The sequence below is a fragment of the Rhineura floridana genome, chromosome 11 (assembly GCF_030035675.1).
Source record: "Rhineura floridana isolate rRhiFlo1 chromosome 11, rRhiFlo1.hap2, whole genome shotgun sequence".
Taxonomy (NCBI): Eukaryota; Metazoa; Chordata; class Lepidosauria; order Squamata; family Rhineuridae; genus Rhineura; species Rhineura floridana.
In genome coordinates, this window is record NC_084490.1 from 11,062,299 (window position 1) to 11,087,924 (window position 25,626).

General features: G+C 47.5%; 2 protein-coding genes across 3 annotated transcripts; both read left to right on the top strand.

Annotated features, from left to right (window-relative positions):
- Positions 1–1,400: 1,400 nt before the first annotated feature.
- LTB4R2 (leukotriene B4 receptor 2) lies at positions 1,401–9,941 on the top strand. Its single transcript, XM_061590353.1, has 2 exons — positions 1,401–1,477; positions 6,377–9,941. Coding segments are annotated over exons 1-2 (1,146 nt in total). The 5' UTR covers positions 1,401–1,475; the 3' UTR covers positions 7,521–9,941.
- Positions 1,408–24,462, top strand: LTB4R (leukotriene B4 receptor). 2 transcript variants are annotated; one of them, XM_061590355.1, is made up of 2 exons: positions 1,408–1,477; positions 22,327–24,462. In XM_061590355.1, the coding sequence occupies exon 2, from the start codon at positions 22,345–22,347 to the stop codon at positions 23,458–23,460; it is 1,116 nt and encodes a 371-aa protein (XP_061446339.1). In that variant the 5' UTR covers positions 1,408–1,477; positions 22,327–22,344; the 3' UTR covers positions 23,461–24,462. The 2 variants fall into 2 exon arrangements, with proteins under 2 accessions (XP_061446339.1, XP_061446338.1); XM_061590354.1 differs by lacking the exon at positions 1,408–1,477 and adding an exon at positions 16,534–16,679.
- The last annotated feature ends 1,164 nt before the right edge of the window (positions 24,463–25,626 follow it).

The following is a 25,626-nucleotide window of genomic DNA, read 5'->3' on the forward strand; positions in this document are numbered from 1 at the left end:
GATGGACCTGTGATCTGACTTGGTATAAGGCTGCTTCTTTATTGGTTTCTGTGTGCAGAGGGGGGTTCTAGGCAGCCGTCGAAGGAGGCCACGACGTTTTTTCAAAATGCCACTCTGTGCAATGCCGCCTCAAGACGGTTGCCACCACCACTCCAAAAGAAGCATCAAAGCAAGGTGGAAAAGGGTTGGGTGGTTTCACACACACACACACACACACACCTCTCTTTCATTCCAGAAACCCACCTGAATTCAAACTGAAACTCCCAAAATATCAAACGTTGGGACTAGCATTACTGCTGCCACATTTTCCCCTGCTGAACAAGGCTCAGTTCCTTTCACTAGTCATTTCAGGAAGAAATTCAAGAGGTGTAGCTTTCAGCCCCAGCATGGGGCTTTCCCAACAGGTTACGGTTTCTCTGTATGGGAAAGGCTCTTTGCCTATACTCCTCTTCCATTTATTTTTCTGTTTTGCAAACATCTGAGCACAGTCAGTTCCTGAGCCTAAGACCACCTGGCTCAATTAAACCCTTTGGACGCTTCCACAGCAGAGGGGGAGGGAGGACTTCCACCCAGCCACTTTTAGCCCCAGCCTGTTTCATCTTAGAAACCAACCCCTCAGGGTAGGCCAAGTCCTGAGTGGCAAACAAAATGACCCCTTGCTTTTATTTTAAGTGGGGAATGTGCCATAGTAGCTCAGTGACAGAGCATCTGCTTTGCATTCAGAAGGTTCCGGGTTCAATCCCCGGCATCTCCGGGTACAGCTGGGAATATCCCCTGCCTGAAATCCTGGCCACTGCCAGTCAGTGTAGACAGCACTGAGCTGGATGAATCACTGGTCTGACTCGGTATAAGGCAGCTTAGGGGGAGACATGACGCAGCTGAATTAAAAGACGAAGCCATTCTAGGCCAGTTCTGCTGTTACTCCTCGCAAGGAAAACAAACACACACTAGCAAGATGAGCCCCGTTGCTCAACACCAAGGTTTTCTTCCTCGAGGGATGGAGTTGGTGAGTCCTCCTCCTTGGGGCTTGTTGGGTCCTGTTATCAGCCCTCTGCAGCCAGCCTCCTGTGGTCTAGCCTCTTCCTTTTTAAGCAATGTCCATGCAGATTTCTCTGAATGAAAGGATGAGACGAGGAGAAAAGGATGTCAAAGGAGCCAGAAAGCGAGAAGAGAGAAGAAACAGGGTCCTCTTGGCATGGAGATCTTTGGGCGTGTCCTTCTTCAACCCCAGCAGGTCCCAACTTGGGGAAGCCAGGGCATGTGAGTGAGTGTGTACACAGAAGACAAGCCCCACTGCCACTCCCTCCTCTTCCATTGCTCAACCTCATTCCAGCAAAGCAGCTTCCAGTCTGGACGTGCAAAGAGGCTCTGGAAGAAGGCGATAATTCCCTTCCCGGGGAAAGGATGTGAAGGAAGGACGGAGGCAGGCCAAGCAGGAGAAGCTTTCCTTGGCTCGAACAAGAGACAGCTCACCCATGTAAGTCATGATGGGTTATGGTCAGAAAGCAGCAGCATAAGCAGATCTATAAGGCCAGGTTGCCAAAGTCCAGGCTGAAGGTACGAGGGAAGATGAGGTGGGTAGAAAGTAGCCCAGATCCAAGGTAGCCTAGAATCAAGTTTGATGGTTTGGAAATGGGTGAGTTAGCAGCAGAAAAAGTATAAGATGGACCCCAGGTATCCCAAGAAAAAAATAAAACCAAAATTCTTTCTTTCTTTCTTTCTTTCTTTCTTTCTTTCTTTCTTTCTTTCTTTCTTTCTTTCTTTCTTTCTTTCTTTCTTTCTTTCTTTCTTTTTTCACAAAACAAATTATTTGGCACTGTTGTTGCCTATTTTGCATCGTTGTTGCCATAATTGGGTTGTATTCAACTAACTTCTGTTCAGAGTAGACACACTGAAATGAATGGACCTAAGTTAGTCATTGCCGTTAATTTCAGTAGGTCTACTCTGAGTAAAAGTTAGTTGAACACACTGTTTTTATTGTTGTTCTTGCTGCTCCTGCTCCTGCTGCTGCTTATTTTGCATTATTGCTGCATTATAGTGGTAGTGACAATGATGGTGGTGATGGTGTTGGTGGTGATTGATGATGATGATGATGATGATTTCAGTTGCCATCGGGTTGAGATAGATGATTTCTATGAGTCCTCGCCCAGCCTCTGATTTGGAACACTGCACCTGGAGGTGGGCTCTGCATCTAAGAAACGTGCTTTGCTGGTCAGATGAGTCTTCTCTGTTAATCTAATAGAGTGGCTAGGTGGATGAATGGGTCTATCAAGTGCCCATTAACTGGGCCAGGGAGATCCTATTGCTACTGAAATTCTTCAGGAGAGCCCCCCTCCCGGGGGTGAAAGAAAGGCTTGTGATTTTAGCTAGTCAGAGGAAAGGCTGGGAACTGGAGACACTCAGAGAAGCTGGCTCCCTGCATCATGGCTTTAGGATGCCTCCTATAAGCCTGATGGAAAAGCAAGATCTATTGGACTGCTGATGCTTTGAACCCCTCCATCTTAAGCTCAGGTTGGAATGTGTGTAAATAAAAACCATATTTCCTAAAAGACACAACAGTCTCCACTGGCCTTCTTTCCACGGAAACCAAACCCTGGGTAAGCACAGGGACCCCCGGAAGTCTCTCACCACTCAGAGATTGGGGTGGCCCACAACAATACATTTAACACAGTATCTTTAAACTGTCATGGCTTCCCCCAAAGAACTCTGGGAATGGTAGTTTGTGAAGAGTGCTGAGAGTTGTTAGGAGGCCCCTTTTCTCCTGACACAGCAACAATTTCAAGAGTTCCCTGGGAAGAGGAATTGACTTCTAATGCACTCAGAACTGGAGTTCTGTGAGGGGAATAGGGGGTCTCTCTCAGCCCTACATGGAGATGCCGGGGACTGAACCTGAACTCTGCATGCAAACCAGATGCTCTACCACTGAACTACGGCCCTTCCCCAAATGTGGTGATGATGGGCCACTACCTCAGACGGCATTAAAAGGGGATTAGGCACATTCATGGAGGATAGGTCTATCCATGGGTAAATGGAGCTTTCATTGTCAGTGGCAGCATGCCCTCGAATGCCAGTCCCTAGGATCCAGCAGTGAGGGAGGGCTGGTGCCTTCCTGCCCTGCTTGATGACTTTGAAAAAGCACCTGATTGGCCACTGTGGGAAGAGGGATGCTGGACTACAGGGTCCTTTGATCTCATCCTTCTTCTGCTCCCAGGTAGTGTGTGCAGGACCAGCTCCAAAGGGTGGCTAGGTGTGGCCCTGGCCGAGAGCTGAGGAGCCCCTCCACTCCCCTTCCGTGATCCACAGAGCTTCCGAGCTGCCCGCCATCCCCTCACTCCACCTACCTTTCTCTGCTGACTCTTTTTGCAGCTATGCACAGTGTGCTCACAGCGCCACCATTAACCAAGATGGTGGCCAAGGTTTCCCTAAGGTACTGATAATAATAATAATAATAATAATAATAATAATAATAATAATAATAATAATAATAATAAAACTTTATTTTTACCCCGCTTTTTTCCAATAGGACTCAGAGCGGCTTACAACTAAAAACAACATCGTTAAAACATACAGAATATATTATTAAAAAAGAATTAAACTATAAGGGAAAGTTAAAAACTACAAGATATAGGTTAAAACAGCGAACAATTTAAAATAATAAAACCATATAATATGATCACCAAGCCTATAAGACATTAATCCTGGTCGTTCTCTGTCCCAAATGCCCGCTGAAATAAAACAGTCTTTACTTGTCGCCGAAAAGACGGCAAGGAGGGAGCTGATTGTACCTCACTCGGGAGGGAGTTCCACAACCTAGGGGCGACCACCGAAAAGGCCCTATCTCGTGTCCGCGTCAAATATGCTTGCGAAGGTGTAGGGAGCACAAGAAGGGCCTCATCTAAAGATCTCAAGTCCCGGGCAGGTTCATGTAGGGAGATACGATCTGTCAAATAGTCTGGACCTGAGCCGTATAGGGCTTTGTAGGTCAAAACCAGCACTCTGAATTGTGACCGGAAGACCGGAAACAAATTGGCAGCCAGTGGAGCTGTTGTAACAGGGCAGTTGTATGGTCCCTGTAACCAGCTCCAGTTAGTACTCTGGCTGCAGCTCTTTGTACCAATTTAAGTTTCCAAACAGTCTTCAGAGGCAGCCCCACGTAGAGCACGTTACAATAGTCTAAACGGGATGTAACCAAGGCATGCATCACCCTGGTCAGATCAGGTAGGTCCAGGAACGGGCGCAGCTGGCGCACCAGTTTTATTTGGGCAAATGCGCTCCTGGATACTGCAGCAATCTGGGCCTCCAAATTCAAAGCTGAGTCCAGGAGTACACCCAAACTGCGAACCTGAGACTTCAGGGGGAGTGCGACCCCATCCAGTACTGGTTGAACCCCTATTCCCTGATCCACCCTCCGACTGACCAGGAGTACCTCTGTTTTGTCAGGATTTAATCTCAACTTGTTTACCCTCATCCAGTCCATCACTGATGCCAGGCACTGGTTTAGGGTCTGTACGGCTTCCTTGGCTTCAGGTGGAAAAGAGAAATAGAGTTGAGTGTCATCAGCATACTGATGGCACCGAACACCAAAACCCCGGACAACCTCTCCCAGCGGTTTCATGTAGATGTTAAATAACATGGGGGACAAAACGGAACCCTGAGGGACCCCATAGGTCAATGGCCAAGGGGTCGAGCAGGAGTCCCCCAGTACCACCTTCTGGGTTCGATCCTCCAGGAAGGATTGGAGCCACTGTAAAACAGTGCCCACAAGTCCCATCTCAGCAAGGTGGCCCAGAAGGATACCATGATCGATGGTATCGAAAGCCGCTGAGAGGTCTAGTAGAACCAGCAGAGACACACTCCTCCCATCCAGTCCTCTGTGTAGGTCATCCACCAAGGCGACCAAAGCCGTCTCTGTCCCATAGCCAGGTCTGAAACCAGATTGAAATGGATCTAGATAATCCGTATCATCCAGGAATCTCTGGAGTTGGGCGACCACCACACGTTCTATTATCTTGCTTAAAAATTGAATATTGGAGACTGGCCGGTAGTTACCCAATAAACAGGGATCAAGGGAGGGCTTTTTCAGCAGTGGTCTTATAACTGCCTCCTTTAAGCATGATGCCCCTGCCACCATCTTGGTTGATGGCAGAGATGCACGTGCGTAGCACACATGAGTGCCATCAATCAGGATGGTGGCGGAGGCTTCAGCCCCTTGGGGAAACCTTGGCCACCATCTTGGTTAATGGTAGTGCTGTGCATGCAGCCCACATAGCCACAAAAGACAGGACACAGGTAGGTGGGGCATGCATGTGGCTGAGTGTGCATGTGTGGGGCCCGGGCCAAGCTGGTGCCCAAGGGCCCCGGCATGCCTGGGGCCGGCCCTGAGTACATGACCAAGAAACGGTATCATGGACAGTCATGGAGATGAAAGGGGGTTGCTTTACCCTCGGGGAAGCCATTATGTTGAATGGGACAAAGAGGAGGAAACGCAAGAGTAGGAAACAGCTGGGAAGGATGGAGCAAAGGGGAGAGATGAGTAGGAGGGATTGAGTGCAATCAGTCCTCTCTTACCTCCCCATATCAACCTCCCCTGCCTGTGAAAGTTCATTGGCAATTGCCTAGAGCACTGTTCTTCATGCTTGGGTCCCCAGATGTTGTTGGACTACAACTCCCATCAACCCCAGCCAGCTTAGCCAATAGCCAAGAATGACTGGAGTTGTAGTCCAACAACATCTTCTTTTTGGAGTAGTCCAGGGCACTGCACAATGTGAAAAAATACAATCAACAATTAAAACTTCTAAAAGTTACAACACATAAGTAAATAGAGAGGTCCCAGCCCCAGTGGGCTTACAGTGTTAAGGTCCCATCTGCATGATACATTAAAAAACAGTATCATACCATCTTAAACAGCCATGGCGTCCACCAAAAAATCCTGGGGACTGTAGTTTGTTAATAATAGAGCTGTGATCCCAATTTCCCTTACTCAATGACATTTCCCAGAGTTTCCAGGGAAGAGGGATCGATTGTTAAACCACTCTGAAAGTTGTAGCTCGGGGGGGGGGAGAATAGGGGAGTCTCCTAACAACTCTCAGCACCCTTGTAACAAACTACAGTTCCCAGGATTCTTTGTAGGAAGCCATGACTGTTTACAGTGGTATGGTACTGCTTTAAATGTATTGTGCAGATGGGGTCTTGTTTCAACAAGTGCAATAGTTAACAGAGGAATAGCTAGAAAGGGAGATGCATAGAAATCACAAGATGAATATGAGAAAACTGCATTCTAATTTTCCCCAGCCAATGGGACTGGGAGGGTTGACAGGGTTAAGGCAGAGTTCAGTACCTTTTGTCTTAAGGTTCTCCTCTCCCTCCTTCCTGACAGGGAGTCCCGAGGCCCTCTGTCCAATGGCATCACCAACAATTGCACCCACATCTCCGGAAACAACACCCTCCTGTCTTCCCCCACCTCAAGTGTAGCTGGCATCGTCTTCCTACTGCTGGCCGCCCTCGTCGGGCTGCCCGGGAACCTCTTCGTCATTTGGAGCATCCTTTGGAAGATGAAGCCAAGCCACCGCTCGGTCACCTGTCTTCTGGTCCTTAATTTGGCAGTGGCCGACGGGGTAGTGCTGCTCCTCACACCTTTCTTCATCCTCTTTCTCACCTTCAAGAAGTGGCTGTTTGGCGTGGCCATTTGCAAAGGGGTCTACTACCTGTGCTGCATCAACATGTTTGCCAGCATCTTCATCATCACCCTCATGAGTGTGGACCGGTGCCTGGCGGTCAACCAGCCCTACTTCTCCCAAGCCATTCGCAAGAAGCACTTGGTAATCAAGATCCTGGCAGGGATTTGGCTGGCAGCCATTTTGTTATCCATCCCAGCCTTCCTTTTCCGTCAAGTGCTCAAGGATCCCTCGGGGAGCTTTGAAATCTGTGAGCCCTGCCACCCCAGGCCGAGCCTGACCATCTTCCACTTCACCTTGGAAACGGTGGTGGCCTTCATGATACCCTTCACTGTCATTGTTGGGTGCTACTCTGCCATTTTGATTCGCCTCAGGGGAGTGAGGAGGAGACAGGGAGCTCGGACTGAAAAGCTCATTGTTGCCATTGTCATCTGCTTCGCTGTCCTCTGGGTGCCCTACCATATTGTCAACGTGCTGCAGGTGGCTTCCAACATGGCGTCAGGGAGAACGGCAGAGCGGCTGGGGGAGGCCTGGAAGAACGGGCGAGCGGGTGCCACAGCCTTAGCGTTCCTGAGCAGTAGCATCAACCCTGTGCTTTATGTCTTCGCAGCTGGGAACCTCATCAAGACCTCGGGGGCCAACTTCATCGCCCAGTTCTTTGAGGGGGCCTCTGATGGGCTCGGGAGGAAGTCTCAATCCCAGAAAAACCTGGCCAAAGAACTGGTGGTTGTGGCGGGAGCCGCTCTGAGCATGGACCAGCAGCCCCTGGGAAATTGCGACGGGGTCGAGAAGGACACAGAGGGTAGGCCAGGTCTTGATGGCACAAGAGAGCATCCCCTGATATAGATGCTCCTAGACTGAATCATGGCAACTTTTGAGACAGGACGAAATGTCTGCCTTTTGCTGAGTCAGTCCGCTTAGCTCAGTACTGTAATGTTTACACTGCCTGGCAATGGCTTTCTGGGATCTAACACCCAGATCGTTCCCCGCCCGGCCTGGAGGTGCTTATTGGGATGAAACCTGGGACCTTTTTCATACCAAGCCTGTATACTCGACTGCTGAGCCACACCCCGTCTCCATCTGCTAGGCATGCCTGCCTACCTTTTCTAGTTTCATATGAAAATGTAGCTTCTAGAAAGCTCACTGAGAACATGTCTACACTACAAAGCTGTTAAATTACTTCCATAGCTATTGTTCCTCCACCCTCAGTCAGGTTTAATCTCATGCTTGGTGCACTAAGCTTAGGGTATTTAAAAAAAAACCTCTGATTTCAAGGCCAGATGTGGAATGCAAGGGTGGCTTTGAACATGTACAGAGTGCCACCTCCACACTAAATAATTTACACATGAGGGATTAGAGATGAGGACCCTCTACATCTCTCACCCCAGAAGAGTTCTGGGGATGATAGCATAGAAATGGAAAGAAGGAAGATCTAGAACAGCTTGTAGATCCCAGGGTGATTTGAAGTAGATCAATAAGGATTCCTGACTCCCAGCTATTTAACAATAGAGACAACTTTTTTTAATTACAAATTACTATTTCAACAATTACTGTACTGCTTCCCTCCGTGGTTCCTAAGCAATGTTCAACGAGGTTACAAAATATACAATCAGTTAAAATTAACCATAACACCAGAAAAACTTATTCAAAATGCCTTCTGAAACAAAACAGTCTTCACGAAGTGCCTGAAGTTCAACAGGGAGAGTGCCTGTCTGATCTCAGCCAGGAGGGCGTTCCACAGAATTGGGCCCACAATATTGAATCCACGCCTCCTGGTGGATGCATGCCATCCATCTGAGCCATGGGAGAATCACCAACGGTGACTCCCCTGAAGATCTCAGCGGTTGTATACAAGGTATTAATTTACAAGGCCCTTGGAAGCTGGAGGTATCCTGGACCCAGTTTGCTAAGGGCCTTGTAAATTAATACAAGAATCATGAACATGGCCCAGTAGCAAACAGGCAGCCAGTGTAAGCTTTTAAGTTTTGTGTTGGTGGTAGTCTGTCCCCACCAACAGTCTGGCCATAGCATTTTGCACCAGCTGGAGCTCCTGGACAGAGCCCAACAGTAGCTGAAATGCTCAGTTAGGCTGCTGAAGTGAAGAATGCTTGGGTTGGGTGAAGAACCAAGAATGGACATGTGTGGCGGCAAACTGTGAGCTCACTTCTGTTGCTGAGAACAAATTCCTTGGCGGAGATGAACTCAGAGATTCCTTTATTCTGCTCTCTTGATAAGCCTTTGTTCTGTGCTTGGCTCCAGCTGTCATTCTTTGGGGCTCCACGGGATAGGGGGCAAAGGAGACCCCACAAGTCTGAGGTCTGCCATAGTGTGAAAGAGGCCAGTACTAGCGTCTAATCAGTATCTCAATCCAACCCTTCCACTCCCAGCGACTTTGGGGACACTACAAGACTCATGACGGATTGATGCATTTCAGTCTGGAACCCAGGAAAATGAAAGCAAGCAAGTAATGAATGAAAAAATGCCAAGGGTGGTGTTAGAGACTGTGTTTTTAAATCTCCATGGTAATTTATGTTTTTTGTATCTGTAAAGTTTTCCTCCTCTCTTTCTTGATAAGCTAAAATGGACTGGGGTGTGCCAGCAAAGAACGCCATCTGCAGATCCACTCAGCCAAAACCCGCATAGCATTCCTTCATAATCTGACTGCAGCACTAGTGCCCATTTCTGGAAGTTAAGAGCACATGAATCTGCTCTTCTTTTCTGAAGGCAGCAGGATCCAGTAGGGGCTAGACACAGGCACACACACATCCACATCCTTCTATTTCCAGTGTTCTCGCTCTGCATGCTGATGCTTATGTAGCCAAAATAACACTACCCACACCTAAGAAGCAGCTACTGTTAACAGGCCTGAGGGAATCCCAAGGATTGCAGAAGGACAAACAACTTTCAGGGGGTAAGGCCCAAGTGGGGGAACCCTAAAGACAGTTCAATGAGGACTAAAGCATGCTCAGTGACCACAGAACGCTGGGTCGTTATTGTAGGGTGCAGTAATCACAGAGGGATACAGTTGGAATCTGAAAGAAGCACTCCATGCTGCAACATTCGTTGCAGTCCTCACTTTTGGAACGTCTGTTCAGCATGTGCTGCTGCCTCCTTTCTATATGCTGAAGAGGACCGCTGGATAGAAGTAATTACGGCCGAAGGTCTGCAGTGCATGAATATGTAGTCCATAGGAATTTGTATTGGGTTGTTTACAGTAATAAACGAATGGTTTCATGTGAAGCATTGGCGCGTGCCCATTTGTTGCTGTTGTTTGAAATGAGAAGTCAGTGAAAATCTCAGGCTTCATAAGCAGAAGGAGACCAAAATTGCGGGAGGGTCAAAAGCCCGGCCCTACCATTAGGCGGAGTGAGGCAGCCACCGCCAGCAGCAGACGCTGGGAAAGTGACAGCAGCAGTGCACTGTGTATGCCACACACCTTGCCCTGTGTCTGCTGCCCTCAGGTGCCCTGTCTTGTTGTCCTGTTGCCAGAGTTAAAATAAGGTTCAGCTGTCAACCTGGTCAGCTTCTGTGTGCCACTCTCAGTCTGCCCCCAGCCAGCCCCCACCTGCCTGCTTTCTTACTCAGTTACAACCAATCCAAAGGGTTGGCACTGCCCTTCACCTTCCTCCTCCTCAGTCTCAGGGATGCCCCTTGCAGAATTCAGCAGGGAGGAAGATGGGGGCAAAACTAGAATCATTTGCCTCAACCTTTCATTGGCTCCGGCTCCACCCATTGTTGATCTCCCAGGTTTCCACTCTGCCAGTCCGAAAGGGCACCAGTCACTACTTATTGGGATCCAGAGCCTTAAGAGACATAGTAGATGTGCTTCCGTTGTCAAGGGATTTTTTTAAAAAAAGAGGGACTCCTTAATGGAGGATACGTCCATCAACATTGCCCATTTTTTTGTTATCAAGATTCATATCCCATCCTTCTACCAAAATATATATCCAAAGCAGTTTAAAACCAAGACTGTACCTCCAGGTAAAGAGGCAGTATATCTGTGAATATCAGGTGCTGGGGCCAGAGATAACTGTTGTTACCAATATAGGTTTTCCAGAGGCATCTGGCGGGCCACTGCAGCTAAAAGAATGCTGGACCTGATAGGCCTTTGGTCTGATTCAGCAGGGGTCAAGGAGCTACCTTACAGTGAGCTGAGGAGTTGCCATATCTGAAGCACTCTCTGCCCCATCAGCTTCTATTCTCCCCCCCCCAATCTCAGGTCCCCCTTGACATTGGCAGGGAACCAGCCCCCTTGACTACTTGTGGAAGGGCCATAGCTTAGTGGCAGAGCCTCTGCATGGCAATCAGAAGGTCCCAGGCTGAACCCTTGGCATCTCTGGGTAGAGGTGGGAGAGACTCCCTGTCTGAAACCCTGCAGAGCTGCTGCTGGTTAGTGCAGACAGCACTAAGCTGGGTGGACGAGTGTGTCTGGCTCAGTTAAAGGCAGTTTTCAAGGCTCCTACTTCAGAGGTCCACAGGAGAGGAGAGGGATGCCTTGGCAAAAAGTGGGTGGAGCCAGCTGGTGATTTCACTAAGGCCCCTGATGCCTTTGCCCTGCCCCAACTCTGAGCCCTGAAATGCAAGCAGTACCTCCATACCTGCCCCAAAGCTGCACACGCGTACACTCAAGATTCATGTGATAATAGGTGGGAATGGGCGAATCTGTCAAGTTCAATTTCTCTTCATTTCTTGTCTTTTTTATTTATTTATTTATCCATTTATCCATTCATTCATTCATTCTATTACATTTATACCCCGCCCTTTTTTTCATCATAGAAATGGCTTACATATGGCTCCCAGGCGGTCTCCCATCCAGGCACTGACCTGACCTGACCCTGCTTAACTTCAGCAGGGTGCTGGCCTCATGTGCCTTCAGACCATAACCTGGGTTTTTCCAGTCTTAAGTTCAGTTTTCCGCATTTCAACATCCATTTGTGATTATTACTTGTATTTCTTTTAAAGTCCTCATGAAAATTCATCCACATTTTGGTGTAAGTTTCTCCTAATATGCACTCTTTTTTTGTTGTTTTTGGAATGGAATTTTCCCTAACGCACACATTTTTTGCAAAGCAATTTTCCCTAATCTAATGCATTTCCATATGGTTCTTTCACTAATATATGCATTTTTAGGAACACTTTTTCTTAATGTATGCATTTTGTACCCATGACTTGGCTAGAGAACTGCACTACACTGGCTGTTTGTTTTGGTCCATATCTCCAGGTAGAGGAACATATAAATTAGGTAAATTTGCTTTTCAGTGTGAACTGAATCAAATTTCCCCATGTATGCATGTGACCATACACACAGACTATGTATGGCTGTGTTCTTCCTCCACTCTTGAAGGCAGCATGCCTCTAAATACCAGTTGCTGGGAATCATAAGTGGGGAGAGTGTTGTTGCACTCAGACCTTGCTTGTGGGCTTCCCAGAATGGACATCTGGTTGGCCACTGTAAGAAAAGGATGCTGGACTAGATGGGCCACTGGCCTGAGCCAGCAGGGCTCATCTTACATTCTTAAAGGCACTCTGATAGATCCTCTCCTCCGTTAGAAGGTCCTGGTGCTCCAAGCATCATCAAACATCTTGGTCCAGCGCCCACAATGAGTCTCCACAATACCCCGGATGTAATGTTGCCCTGTGTTACTGTCAGAAATTATAACGGCATCTAAAATAATCCATCCAGTATAGATCAGAGAACTAGAAAAACATTTGTGTGGGGTCCATAGGAAGAGCTAGTGAGGGACCCTATCGAGGAAACTGGGCCCTCAGCAGCTGCCCTAGAGTGCCAGGTGCTGACACCGGCCCTGGTCCAGAATCTAAAATTACCTAATGAAACCAGTGGCTTTAAGGTAAAAATATAAGGAGATCCAGACATGGTTTTCAGTCAGGGATTTCAAAGGTCTTCTGTAGTTTGGCCCTCAGGTTCTAGTGTAGCTTGAAAGCAGGAGAATTCTCCCAGGAGCCAGCCAAGATGTCCTTGCAACAATGAACTCCCTTGGATAATGACAAGCCCTGGTTTGGAGGACACATTTTTTTCCCAAGGATTGTTAAGCACTGCAACAGGAAATGAGTCAGCCATGAGTCAGCTATTCACTGGCAGAGCTCCGACACAACACCAGGGGGTGCTGTGTAAGCAGCATCATGGGAGATGCATGATTGTACAGCAAATGACAGAGGGATTTCAAGGCTAGGTCATTCCAGGGGGACGAAGTTTCCTCATCTTCATTGCCTAAAGGCCTGTGTGACAAAAAGAGGAATTAAATTCACACCGTTGAAAACAATTTGGGCGGCCTTAAAAAAACTTGAAATGTGGAAAGAGAAAAGTGCAGGGGAAGAGACCAATCACATCACACACAAACACGCACAGAGACATACCTGTGTCCCCTTTTCAGGGCTGCAGCAGAATGAGACAGAGCAGAGAGTGTTATGGCCAAACTGCACATTATGTTAAACACCATGGAGGCTGGTCCATTAGAGCAAATGGGGCACTGCCCCATGAATCTCCATCTGTCCTCAGCCAGCCCCCACCTGCCTCCCTTCTACTTTGCATCCTGTCCAGGAGGTGGCACTGCCTGTCAACTTCCTCCTCCTCCTTCATCTTGTGTTGTCATAGAACCGAGCAGGAGGGAGGTTGGGAGCAAAACTAGAATGCGTTGGCTCTGCTTGTCATTGGCTCTGGTGCCACCTACTGGAGGGCTGTTTGCCTTCCACCCTACCAGTCCCAAGAGGCACCAGCCACCACAGGTTAGGTATGTAGCTGTGCCTTGAAGTGGAGATTTTTTTCTTACATAAATTGCCGGTGTGCCCTCTCCCATTGCCCTACATCCAGATCTACCAAAGGACTTCACATGAGAAGAGCTTTCCTTTTTCTTTTTCATTTGCCCTGCACAGGGGCGGGAGCAATACTGGATCAGGCACACCTTTTCCCCTGAGAGGAGAAAAGCAGCTGGGTGTGTGTGTGTGTGTGTTTAATTGGTCAGATGGCCCATGGGAGAAGGGTTAAGCACTTTTTCAACAATTTTAGACACTCCAAATTACTGGTTTATTTAAATAAAAATAAAAACCAGGTCATCACTTCACATCTAGTATGAACCTTAGTTATGAATTGGTTTAAAACACAAACAAAAATCTGGACTGTGTAGCTGAAGTAGCATGACATTTGGGCCTAAGAGATCGGTTGCAGAGCAGCAGAGTTATTCCATGTCAGACAGAAAAGCAGAGGCGCAGGAAGAGTCTTTGCACCTGCTAGTCCCCTGCCATAGTCAGTTGTGACTATGGTGCGGAGCCGAAAGCAAGGCTGCTCTGCTATCTTCATTTAAGGAGGAGAGGAGGAGGATATTGCTGGGGCAGTCTTTTGCAAGCCTGGTGCCCTTCAGATATTTTGGACTGCAACTCACATCAACCCCAGGCTACAGTGGCGGCTGGTGGCTCCATGTCAGTGGGACAGTGGAATCTGCTCCGGGTTTTAGTCCGGACTTTCAGGGGAAATGGAACCACCAGCTCCCACTGCCAGGCTAGCTGGGGCTGATGTGAGTTGCAGTCCAAAACCTCTGGAGGGCACCAGGCTAGCGAAGCTCTTCTGGTGAGAGGGGGAGAATCAGTGTGGTTAATCAGAGGCCCTCCTGGAGGGTGAAAGGCCCTACCCCCAAGCATGTGTAGGCGCTGGAAACTCCCGGACTCTTTGCACCCCCTCCTGCACTTAAGTAAGAGATCGTTCTGTTTCTTTACTCTTCTGCAATTGACCGCTGGAAGAAATCTGGGTGTTTATTTCCTGCACTCGGTTAGTACTTTTTGCACAACTACTCGCTGGCTGCATTCTTTGTTATCTGACCTCACTGGAATATTTTATCCTATCTTTCTCTGGCTGATATTGTCTGTTTTGTCATGGATGTAACATGTGCTAATGTCAGTATTGTCGGGAAGCGCTGTTTTATTCGGAGCATGTGCTGTTTTGAAATGGACCGATGTCCAGGGCTGAATCAAGACATTTGCCTGCAGGAGGAAGCAGAGGCCAGGTTGGCACTAAGAGTGGGTCCATCTGTTAGTTTCAGTTTCTCTAAGTTCTCATTTTTCCAATCTTGAATTCAGCTCTCCACATTTCAACATCAAACTGTGATTACTATTTTTTTCCAAAGTTGCCAGCATTTTAGTGCAGATTTCCCCTAATATACACAATTTTTACTGGAATTTCTCCCAATATACACATTTTTACAAAGCACTTTTCCCTAATATAATGCATTTTTGCACATTCTTTTCATTAATGTATGCATCTTTATGCACAATTTCCCCTAGTATATGCACCTTTGGTACATATGACTTGGATAGAGGATGTATCGCAAAATCCGGAGAAGGGCCAATGTCAAAAGATGCCCATGTTTCGGCTTGTGTATTGTTTTGGAAAGTTTGAGTTTCCCTCCCCCATCCCTAGTTGGCACCTACCCTCCCCATTCTGCCTACAGAAGCATACCAGGCAGCCCCACGTAGAGCACATTGCTGTAATAATAGGAACATTGGAAGCTGTCTTGTACTGGGTCAGACCATTGGTCCATCTTGCTCAGTGCTGTGTACACTGACTGGCAGCGGCTTTCCAGCATTTCCGGCCAAGTTCTCTTCCAGCTGTATCTGGAGATACCAGCGATTGAACCTAGGACCTTCCGCATGCAAGGCAGATGCTCTGCCTCTGAGCGATGGCCCTGCCCACTCCAATGCTGGTGATAGGACAATAGCCTCTGGGGCACCTGAGGACAGCAAGCCAACTGAGGACGGGGGGTGCAAGGCTGGCTGCCTAGCACACGCATCTCTGTTGCCAACATCTTGCTGCTGCTTTGTGCCCCCTGGCATCTGCTGCCTGAGGTGGCCACCGCACTCTGCCTAAGCCACCCTGTGTGCCTTCTGGCTGGGTGCATTCCCTTCTGCGAAACCTTCCGAGGCTAGTTGTGGGCAGGGTCAGAGGCAAAAGTGGGTGGAGCAATGAAGGCAAATTTGATCTTTCTACAGTAGTCTAGTTTCTACACCACCACCACTCTGTCGTCCATTCAGACAAGCCAGAGGGATCATCAGAATTCACATCCCGGCCAGGCAAAAGCCCTTTGCGGTGCAAAACAGAACTATGGAGTAGGCGTGTGTTCCTGGATTAGACCAATGGCCCATTTTAGTTCACCATCCTGTTCTCATAGTAGCCAACCAGATGCCTATAGGAAGTCTGCAAGCAAGACCAGAGTTCAAGGAAAACTCTGCCCACTTGGGATTCCCAGCAACTGGAATCCAGAGCTGCACTGCCTCTGCCCCTGAAGGCAGAGCATAATCATGTGGCTCGTAGCCCTCCATAGCCTGATCCTCCGTGAATTTGTTTGATCCTCTGCCAAGATGGTGACCATCCTTACAGTGTGTGGAAGCTTCCGAGTCATCTTCAAGGGCGGCCCCACGTAGAGCACATGGCAGTAGTCTAGCTGGGAGGCTGCTAGAACATTGGATCGTTGTGGACAGGCTTTCCCTGTCCAGAAAGAGCCACAGCTGATGAGCCAGCTGAAATGGATGAAACGCACACCATGCAGCTGCGGTCATCTGGTTCTCTCGGGACAAAGCCGTACCTGAGGCTTTGATTGTGAGCTTGCTTTCTTTTCAGGGAGAGCACAACCCCCATGCAAACAAGTCTGGACCCAGTTCCCTGTGCATCTGTACTCAGCCTCCATCCCTTCACTTTACCTTTCCTGCCCAGTTGCTAACCTCATCACCAGCAGGGTTTCCTCCCATCATTTACCCAATTCTTATGAAACTTGACACTTCCTCTGAGGTCCGTGGAAGTGGCTAAGAAAAAAAAAAAGCAAACCACATGCAAGAAACAAATGCGCCTCGAGCCCAACCACCTCCACAAGGGGTGATGCGAATATAGAAACGAGACAAGCCTCGAGGCACAGACGGCTGAATAAGTCAGCACCAGACAGAGAGACCTCAGCACCCAAGAAGATAGGGAGAGTGACTGGACTTCTCCACCATCCCAAGCTGGTGAGTACTTTGGGGAAGGGTCATAGCTCAGTGTTAGAGCATCTGCCTTGCATGCAGAAGGTCCCAGGTTCAATCCCCAGCATCTCCACGTTGGGTTGGAAATGTTCTCTGCCTGAAACCCTGGAGAGCTGCTGCCAGTCAGTGTAGACAATACTCAGGTAGATGGATTAACGGTCTGACTCAGCATAAGGCAGTTTACTGGAATCCTATGATGGGACCGGAACAATGAAAAGGAAGAGGGGGCTTATAGGACATAGTTTCAGCCAGGCAGGCTCACTAGGACGAAATAAGATTTCTCCATGCTAGGCTCAGCTCTGGAAGATGTGAAGTGATAACAAGGATGACAATCCCTCTGAGCAGGTGGGGAGTGCATTTTTATTTATTTATTATTAGATTTTTTTAGCACAGCTTTTCTCCAAGTGTGCAAGGCGGGTGCTGCACCATTGTCTCCTCTCCATTTAACTCCCTACAACAACTCTGTGAGGTAGGTCAGTCTGCTAAGCCTGAGACACAGTGACAAAGCCATGGTCACCCAGTGAACTTCATGGCTGTACAGAGATCTGAACCACTTTCCCACCACAATCCACCATAATGCTTCTTCTTTATCCTTTTCAGGCATGTACATATTATCAAATAAACACACGATTGGGGAGGGGGGGCTGCAGGGCTGAGCATGTTAGCCCCACACCCATTGGTTTCATTGACTGGAAAATCAAAAAGCCATAATTTTAACAAATTAACCCGCTGCTCAATTGATCAGACCAAAACATATCCAACCAAAAATGATTTAAATTTCATGTTTTTATATGTTTTCAATGGCTTAATCTAACACATGACCTGACTAAATATTTGCAGCCTCAATTTTTACCTTTATAGCGGCTTCAATCCTACATGCACCAACCCCAGCAAACAGTCACACTGGACATTTAAAGCTCAAATAAAGCACATAATGTCCCCCAGTTAATCTTGGGGAATGTAGTTTGATAAGGGTGCTGGGAACTGTATCTCTGTAAGGGGTAACTACAATTTCCAGGACTCTTTGAGGGAAGCCATGTGCTTTAAATATGTGGTGTGGATGTAGCCAGCATGTATGTCAGATGCAGCATACAAGCCAAAGATTTAAAGCACATTTAAAGCACATGTCTTCCCACAAAAAAAGTGCTATTAGGGATGCTGAGAACTGTAGCTCTGTGAGGGGTTAGACTCCAGTCCCCAGGATTCTTTGGGGGAAGCCATGTGATTTAAATGTTCTTTAAATGTATGGCATGGATGCAGCCTTGCTGTGCTCAGTTGTGTGATTGCTGTGCTCCTCTTTCTCTCATGGCGTTCGGGGGAACTTGTAGGAAAGCTGGGCCAGCCTCCTGGTCAATGAGGGAAATCAAGATCTAGAACATCCTCGGTGGTCTCTGCTTGAAGATCTCCAGTGAGAGGGAACCATCCCTCTAGGCAACTGGTCTCATTGATGACGAGCTCTTACCGTTAAGATGTTTTCTCATAATCTTCATCCAAAATCTGCCCTCCTGTAACTAACTTTAAGCCCATTGGATCCCACCCCATCCTCTTGCACTGGCAGAAAACACCCTCTCCCATGTGACAGCTCCTCAGGGATTTGAAGAGTATTATTATGTCCTCACTTAGACTTCTTTCCTCCAGGTGAAACATGCCCCGTTCCTTCAGTCTTGTTTTTCATACCACTGGCCATCTTCATTGGCCTCCTCCTCTGAAGCTGTTGCAGTTTGTCTATCTCCTTCTAGTGTTCGTAGAACTGAACACAGTGTCTGTTTGTGCTCATCTACTCTTTTTTATTCTCTCTCTCTCAGACCAATGCTTGGAGATTATTTTGCACCCAGCCAAACTTTAATCCCTATATTCCTAAATGGTTGAAATTACATGCTCCCTTCCCCACACTGAGATGCAAGAAGGAGTCTGTCATTAGTCTGCAGTTGAGGATTCTTTCTTTCTTTCTTTCTTGAAGGCCAGCAGGCTGCACTCTGGGGATACAATTGTTAAAAAATGAAAAGCAGCCTCAACTGGCGGCATGCTGGAGCAACTTATTTTTTTAATGAAAAGCATCCTCAGCAGACTGCACACTCAAGTAACTATTAAAAAAATGAAAATCAGCCTCAGAAGGCTGCACACTGGAACAGGGAAAGGGGAGGAGGGGAGGGGTGCTTTCTGCTTTCTCAGCTGGGCATTATTTCCTTCCCCAGATTCTATGTGCTCAACATTCCTGTCAATGTCACACACACCCCGCAAGAAACAATAGCCTCTCCCCCATGACTTTGAGAAGGACAACAGCTGGAGAGGAAAGGGTCAAGTTCCCCCTACTAACCCTCCATTTTTAATTAAAACTTTCAGAGGCTGCTCTTTATTTTTAAAGAGCAAGATGAAAGTTACCATAGAACTGGCCCTCAATATTATTGCTAGTCCAACCTCTCCTCACCCCAATCCTGACATTTCCATGACATTTATGTATGCATACAGAGATGATCATTGGAAGTATTTCCATGTGTTTAAGGGGAGGGGGCAAAATGTAGGGATGGCAAAGGCTATCTGCACATGCTTCAGTGTACTGTCAATGTCATAGAGGGCCAGCAGGGCTTAGCCTTTTTGAAAACTGGATTCCAGGTCACAGTGACCTTTGGCGGAGGAGGTTCTGTGGGTGGGGGAGGCTGCCTTGAATTTTTGCTTGCGCTGCATGGGGAAACCGCAGGTGCAATGTACAGCCAAGCTGTGCCCACATATTTTTGGGAAAGCACAACGGATGTGACAAAAGCCACAGGACATGGTGTACCTTAACCACAGAGAATTTAGGTGGCCTGAATACTACGCTTTTCCTGCCAACAGCTAGAGATCAGCACTGGCTCCTAAAGCATTGGCACATACGCATCCGAGAAGCAGCATAAGGGGCAGCTCATCCCACTCACATGGACCCCGGGTTCGAATTCTGGCACAAGTGCATGGCATGCACACCCCTTCTCCTGTGCCAGGATTGGGGAACTTCAGGCTTGGGGGCCAACTACAACCCTCCAGGCCTTTCTGTCTGGCCCTTGGGACTCTCCCTAGGCTACACCCTCTTTGAGTGTTCCTTAGCCTGAACTCTGATCATGCCTCTTGCTTGTCTGGGTGGAGGGTAGAGAAAGGTGTGTGTACAGAACTGAAATCTGCATCCATTGCCAACCTTTGCCTCTGACCCCCTCACCCACCATTGGCATGTGGCCGCTGGAAGTAGTTTCCCAAAAGGGAATGCGGCCCTCGGCCTGAAAAGGGTTCCCCACTCCTGTCCTACACTACATCTCATGTAACAGGTATATCAGCCCCCTAATCAGGTAAACCTTACTTATGTATTGGCACCGCAATCCCGTAGGCAGAAAGCCACACTACGGTCCAAACGAGATGCAAGATGATGTGTCTTTTAAAAATGCATCTACTGAGGTTCTACTGTTGATCAGAAGGGAGGGAGCTGCTTAACCATTTCCCCATGAGCCATCTATCTACACCCAGAAAAATCCCCCCCAGATGCTTTTCTCTTCCCAGGGCAAAAAGTACCACTGAACCAATATTTTTGTTCCAACTTTGCAGGGCAAATAAAAAAACAACCACTCTTGAGCTCCTCTCCAAGCAGAAACTTTTCCTCTAAAGTCCCTTGGTAGATTAAGGGGCATGCACCAATGCACCCCATGTGCTCACATGCGCATCCACTTCCCCCTTTTCCTAATCACAAAAAAATTGCCCCACACTCTATGTAAGAACTGCAAGGAAGTTGCTCCATAGGCTTTAAAACAACTAGAAGTCTTTGTCCTTTGAGCTCAAGGCAGCATCAGACGTCACTGTTGTTGATTCAGGGGAAACATCCTCTCTATATTGGGGGGGGGTGTCCTGAAATCCTTTGCTCTACTAGATTTTCAACCTACACTGGATTAGGTGCCATGGGTGGATCTACTGCCTAAACACTTGTGCTCTAAGCTAGGCATGCTACGACGGGAGATGGGGACAAATCAAAATGCCTCATGGAGCAGATGAGTGCCTCATTCGACAGTAGTGCTGTGAGTTAGCTCATTCTATAGCGCTCTGCTGCTAACAGTGCCACCTGCCATTGATGGGGAGCAAAGGACACTGATGGATAATATGAAGCTACAATAAATCTTATGATCTGGGCAGTTCCACGCCATACATTTAAAGTGCATCCAACACATATTTAAAGCACATAACTTTCCCCAAAGAATCCTGGAAACTGTAGTTTTCCCCTTGCAGAGCTGCAAATTCCCAGTACCCTTAAACAAACAACACTTCCCATGATGCTTTGGGGGAAGTCACATGCTTTAAATGTGTGTTGGAAGTGCTTTGAAACTAAAGCTGAGCTCTGACCCCAGGTCTTTTACTTTAAATAGTTTTAAACTTGGTATGGTTTTTTAAAAATTGTATATTTGTTTTTAATGTTTAATGTTTTTAATTTTTGTAAACCGCCCAGCACTTTGGCTATGGGGCGGTATATAAATGTAATAAAATTAGATAGATAGATTAGATAGATAGATTAGATAGATTAGATAGATAGATTAGATAGATAGATAGATAGATAGATAGATAGATAGATAGATAGATAGATAGATAGATCGATCGATCGATCAGTGGCAGAGCATCTGCTTTGCATGAAGAAAGTCCCAGGTGCAATCCCCAGCATCTCCAGGTGGGACTGGGAGGGACCTCTCTCTGAAACCCTAGAGAGCCACTGTCAGTCAGTGTCAACAATACTGAGCTAGATGAACCCATGGTGTGGTTTGATGCAGAGTCCTATGTTGCTAACCAAGACAGCTGCAGTCAGCCTTGCCTTGTCAAAGGACTTGCATCTGGATGCTCCTCAAGTCCAAAATGAGTGTGCTGGAACATCTATAACACACACACACACACACACACACACACACAAAATCCTCCACACTAACATTGGAAATGTCTGCAGGATTTGTTCCCGTGAACATCTTTGCACAGTCATTTCCCCCCTCCTCCCAACTTGCAGAGAAAAAGACAGAAGGATATCAGCAAAGTCTAATGAAGGTTAAGTATTTGGGGCAGTAGGAAGCGGAGAAAGACTGCCTGCCATCATTGGGAATGAGAAGGAATCCTGGGAGTTTTGCTTTGTTTCCCTTCCTTCCTCCCATAGCAGGGGTGGGGGAATGATGTGGCCTTCCAGGTGTTGTTGGACTCCATCTCCCATCACTCTCCAGACAGCACAGCCAGTGGCCAGGGATGATGGGAGTTGTAGTCCAGCAACATCCAGAGAGCCATAAGTTCCCCAATGCCTGTCCTGCAGAGTGCAGCTTGGCTCATTTCCTTAAGTCGTCTGAAATTATTTTGTCTGTGGGCATCTCTCAAGGGTTCCTCTCCTGTGGGTTTTTTGTTTGTTTGTTTTGTTTTTGGTCCACTGAGGTTGTGGTTGTATACGACTGAACTTCATAGGGCAATGGCAAGTTGCAGCCTTAGGCTCCAATCTAACACACACTTACTTAGGAGTAAGTCTCATTGAACCCAATGGAGCTTTCTTCTAAGTAGATACGTATTGGATTTTAGCCTCAGGCATTTTAAGGTAGAGGGGAAAGATAGGACACGTATTGTCTGTAGATGTTTCTCACACTTCTACTTTCCTACCCAGTTCCTCCTCCACTTCCTGATGTCCGACGAGACCATGAGTGCTTCCAATGTAACCCTGAATGCAACCTCTCAAGTAACGGCACTGGCCCCGCTGCCAGGTGCGAAGGTCGGCCTAACAGTGCTCTCACTCGCCTTCATTCTGGGCTTCCCCGGCAATGCCTTTGTGGTGTGGAGCGCAAGCTGCCGTGTCCGCAAGCGGACAGTCACTTGCCTCCTCATCCTCCACCTGGCCATAGCAGACTTGGCAGTGCTGCTCACGGCACCTCTATTCCTGCGGTTTCTAAGTGCCGGGCGTTGGGAACTGGGTGACGCCGTCTGTCGAGCCAGCCATTATATCTGCGGGGTTAGCATGTACTCCAGTGTCTTCCTTATCGCCCTCATGAGCTTGGACCGCTGCTTGGCTGTCTCCAGGCCCTTCGTCTCACAGAAGATCCGCACCAAATATATCATACGGCTTCTGGTTTTGGCTATCTGGGTGGTTGCCATTTTCTTAGCCATCCCGGTACTTGTCTACCGAAAGGTGATTTTGCACGGGAGGCTTTTCTGTACCCTCTATCATCCCACACCCAACCATTTGGTCTTCCACAACCTCTTCGAAACCATCACTGGATTCCTGCTGCCTTTTGTTGCCGTGCTCTACAGCTATGGGACCATTGGCCTACGGCTAAAGGAGACCCGTTTCCGCCGGAAGCGCCGTACGAACCATCTCATTGGCCTCATCGTGGTTGCCTTTGCTCTTTTTTGGGTCCCTTACCACGTGGTGAACCTTTTGGATGTGGCTGCCAAGTGGAGTGGCTCTGAAAATGTCAAAAAGGCTGGGCAGATGGCTAGGCCTACAACAGTTGCTTTCGCCTTTTTCAGCAGCAGTGTCAACCCTATCCTGTACACCTTCAGTGGTAGCTCCTTCATCCGGTCAGCCGGCTTTGGCTTCATGGCCAAACTCTTTGAAGGAACAGCCTCAGAAATGTCCACCATCAAGCGTGGTACCAGCCGAGACCAGCAACTTCAAGGATCAGCCAAGTTGCCACCCTTAAATAATGAGAGTCCTGAGTTTTTGACCACATCAACTACCCCAATGGATAATGGAACACCTCAAGAACTTGAAGATGTTTCTAAGCCTCTCAAGTCACCTTGAAAGCATACTGTAGAGTGATGTGGATTCTGTTCACTTTTGAATGGATTGTCAGCCCCATATGGTTGTCAGCACACATTTTCATATGGTGTGCTAGAAATGGCCTCTCTCTACATCTGTCTTTCACTTGTCCCTTGCTGAGATAGGCAGATCCTGTTTATCTGTATTCTGCAACATAAATCAAAGGTTTGGTTTGGAATGTGGGGACCCTAGCTGTCACATTCTTTGGTTGCCCTCACAGAAACCACTCACCCTAAGACCTAGGAAGCCAGCTTTCTGGAAACGTCGCAAGCCCAACAACTGAGAACTATGAAGCTCTTGCTGAAAATGCATTACAGAAATTACAAATGACTTTTTGATTATTCATTACCAACACATAGGCATCATAACTGGCCACTGGGCATTGTTTGGTTGAAACACAGGGTCTGTAGGTATCAGATGAGAGGGCACTGAGCATGTAGAGAGTCTCATTTCCTCATTACCCAACCGAAACATATAGGTTCCCTGCAAGAGTTCTCTGTTGCTTACCAGGATGGAGCAGGAGGCAACTGGGAGGTTTACAATGTCCTGACCTCCCCACTGCCTCTCCCTTTTCCTTCCAGTAAGCAACAGCAACCAACCTGCCTGGAAGCTAGCATAGTTTTGCCCCGGTGAACCAGTTCTGCTTCCTGCATTTACAGGCAAACCTAGCCAAGGATATCAGAAGGTTTTCAGGAAGTGCAGGCATCTGGGAAGGCAGTAGAAGGCAGATCACCAAAGAGAGGATTTGCAGACTGCAAGGGAGGGCACTCACAAACATCCCTCGGCCACCTTGAAAATAGGGATCGACAGAACAATCCATTTCTGGCCTATGCCAATTTTGCATGTGTCAATTCAGAAGTCCATGCCATCCTGTTTCCATCTGAATCTACTCTTTTTTTTAGAAAAAAATAACTGTACAAAAATTCATATTCAAATACACACTTCAATAGTATTTTATCACAAAATTGAAATGCATATTTTATCACAATGTACACACTTCCAAACATATTTTGTAATAAAATACAAATTTTAAAATGTATTTTGTTGCACTTTTTGAGCCAAGTGCTGCACCACAAAATTCAGAGAAGTGTAAAATTTGGAGAATTGCAAAATATGAAGAATAATTCCATTCTGATCCATGTATAAACCTTGAGGTGCAAATTAGGTCAGTTCACCTTACAAGATTCTTTTCCGTCCCTTCTTGAACAGTATTGTACAAGCAACTACAAATAATACCCCCCATAAGTATTTCACCACAATTCCACCCCACACATTGGTAATTTTTGAATGCACTTCTGAATGATACAAAAAAAAAAAATCATGGAGAGAGATTTTTGGCACAGCATTAGCATTCAGGATGAGACAAAAATGGTCCCAAGAGCATAAGAAGAGCCCTGATGGATCATGCTAGAGGCTCATCTAGTTCAGCCCTCTGTTCTCACAGGGGCCTGTCAGATGCCTCTGGGAAGCCCGCAAGCAAGACTCGAATGCAGCTGCACTCTCTGCACTTATGATTCCCAGCAACTGGTATTCAGAAGCATACTGCCTCTGGCAGCAGGGGTAAAACAGAGCCATCATGGCTAGTAGCCATTTGAGTAGCATCAGAGAAGGCACAGGAAAAAGAAAGTCCTTTCCTCCTCTCATTCAATTTCCCCTTAAACTGCCCCTCTGCTCTTTTTACCTTTGCACGTGCTTCAGACTTGGTTCATTTACCCAGACTTTTTTTAAAAAATTAAAATCGGCTAGTGTGGTGTAGTGGTTAGAGTGTTGAACTACGACCTGGGAGACCAGGGTTCGAATCCCCACACAGCCATGAAGCTCATTGGGCAACCTTGGGACAGGCACTGCCTCTCAGCCTCAGAGGAAGGCAATGGTAAACCCCCCTGAATACCGCTTACCATGAAAACCCTATTCGTAGGGTCACCATAAGTCGGGATTGACTTGAAGGCAGTCCATTTCCATTTTCAGTATCCCTTGTGGCTGATCTCACCAATATGGAAGCCCATAGAGAGAAAATGAACTAGTGGGAGTTCTGAGAGAGAGGAAAAACCGATGGAGGAAAAGTTCAAAAGTCCCTGCTGTCCCACCCAGGGGAGGCTGGTCCATTTGGGCAAATGGGGCACTTGCCCCACTAACCTGCCAGCTAGT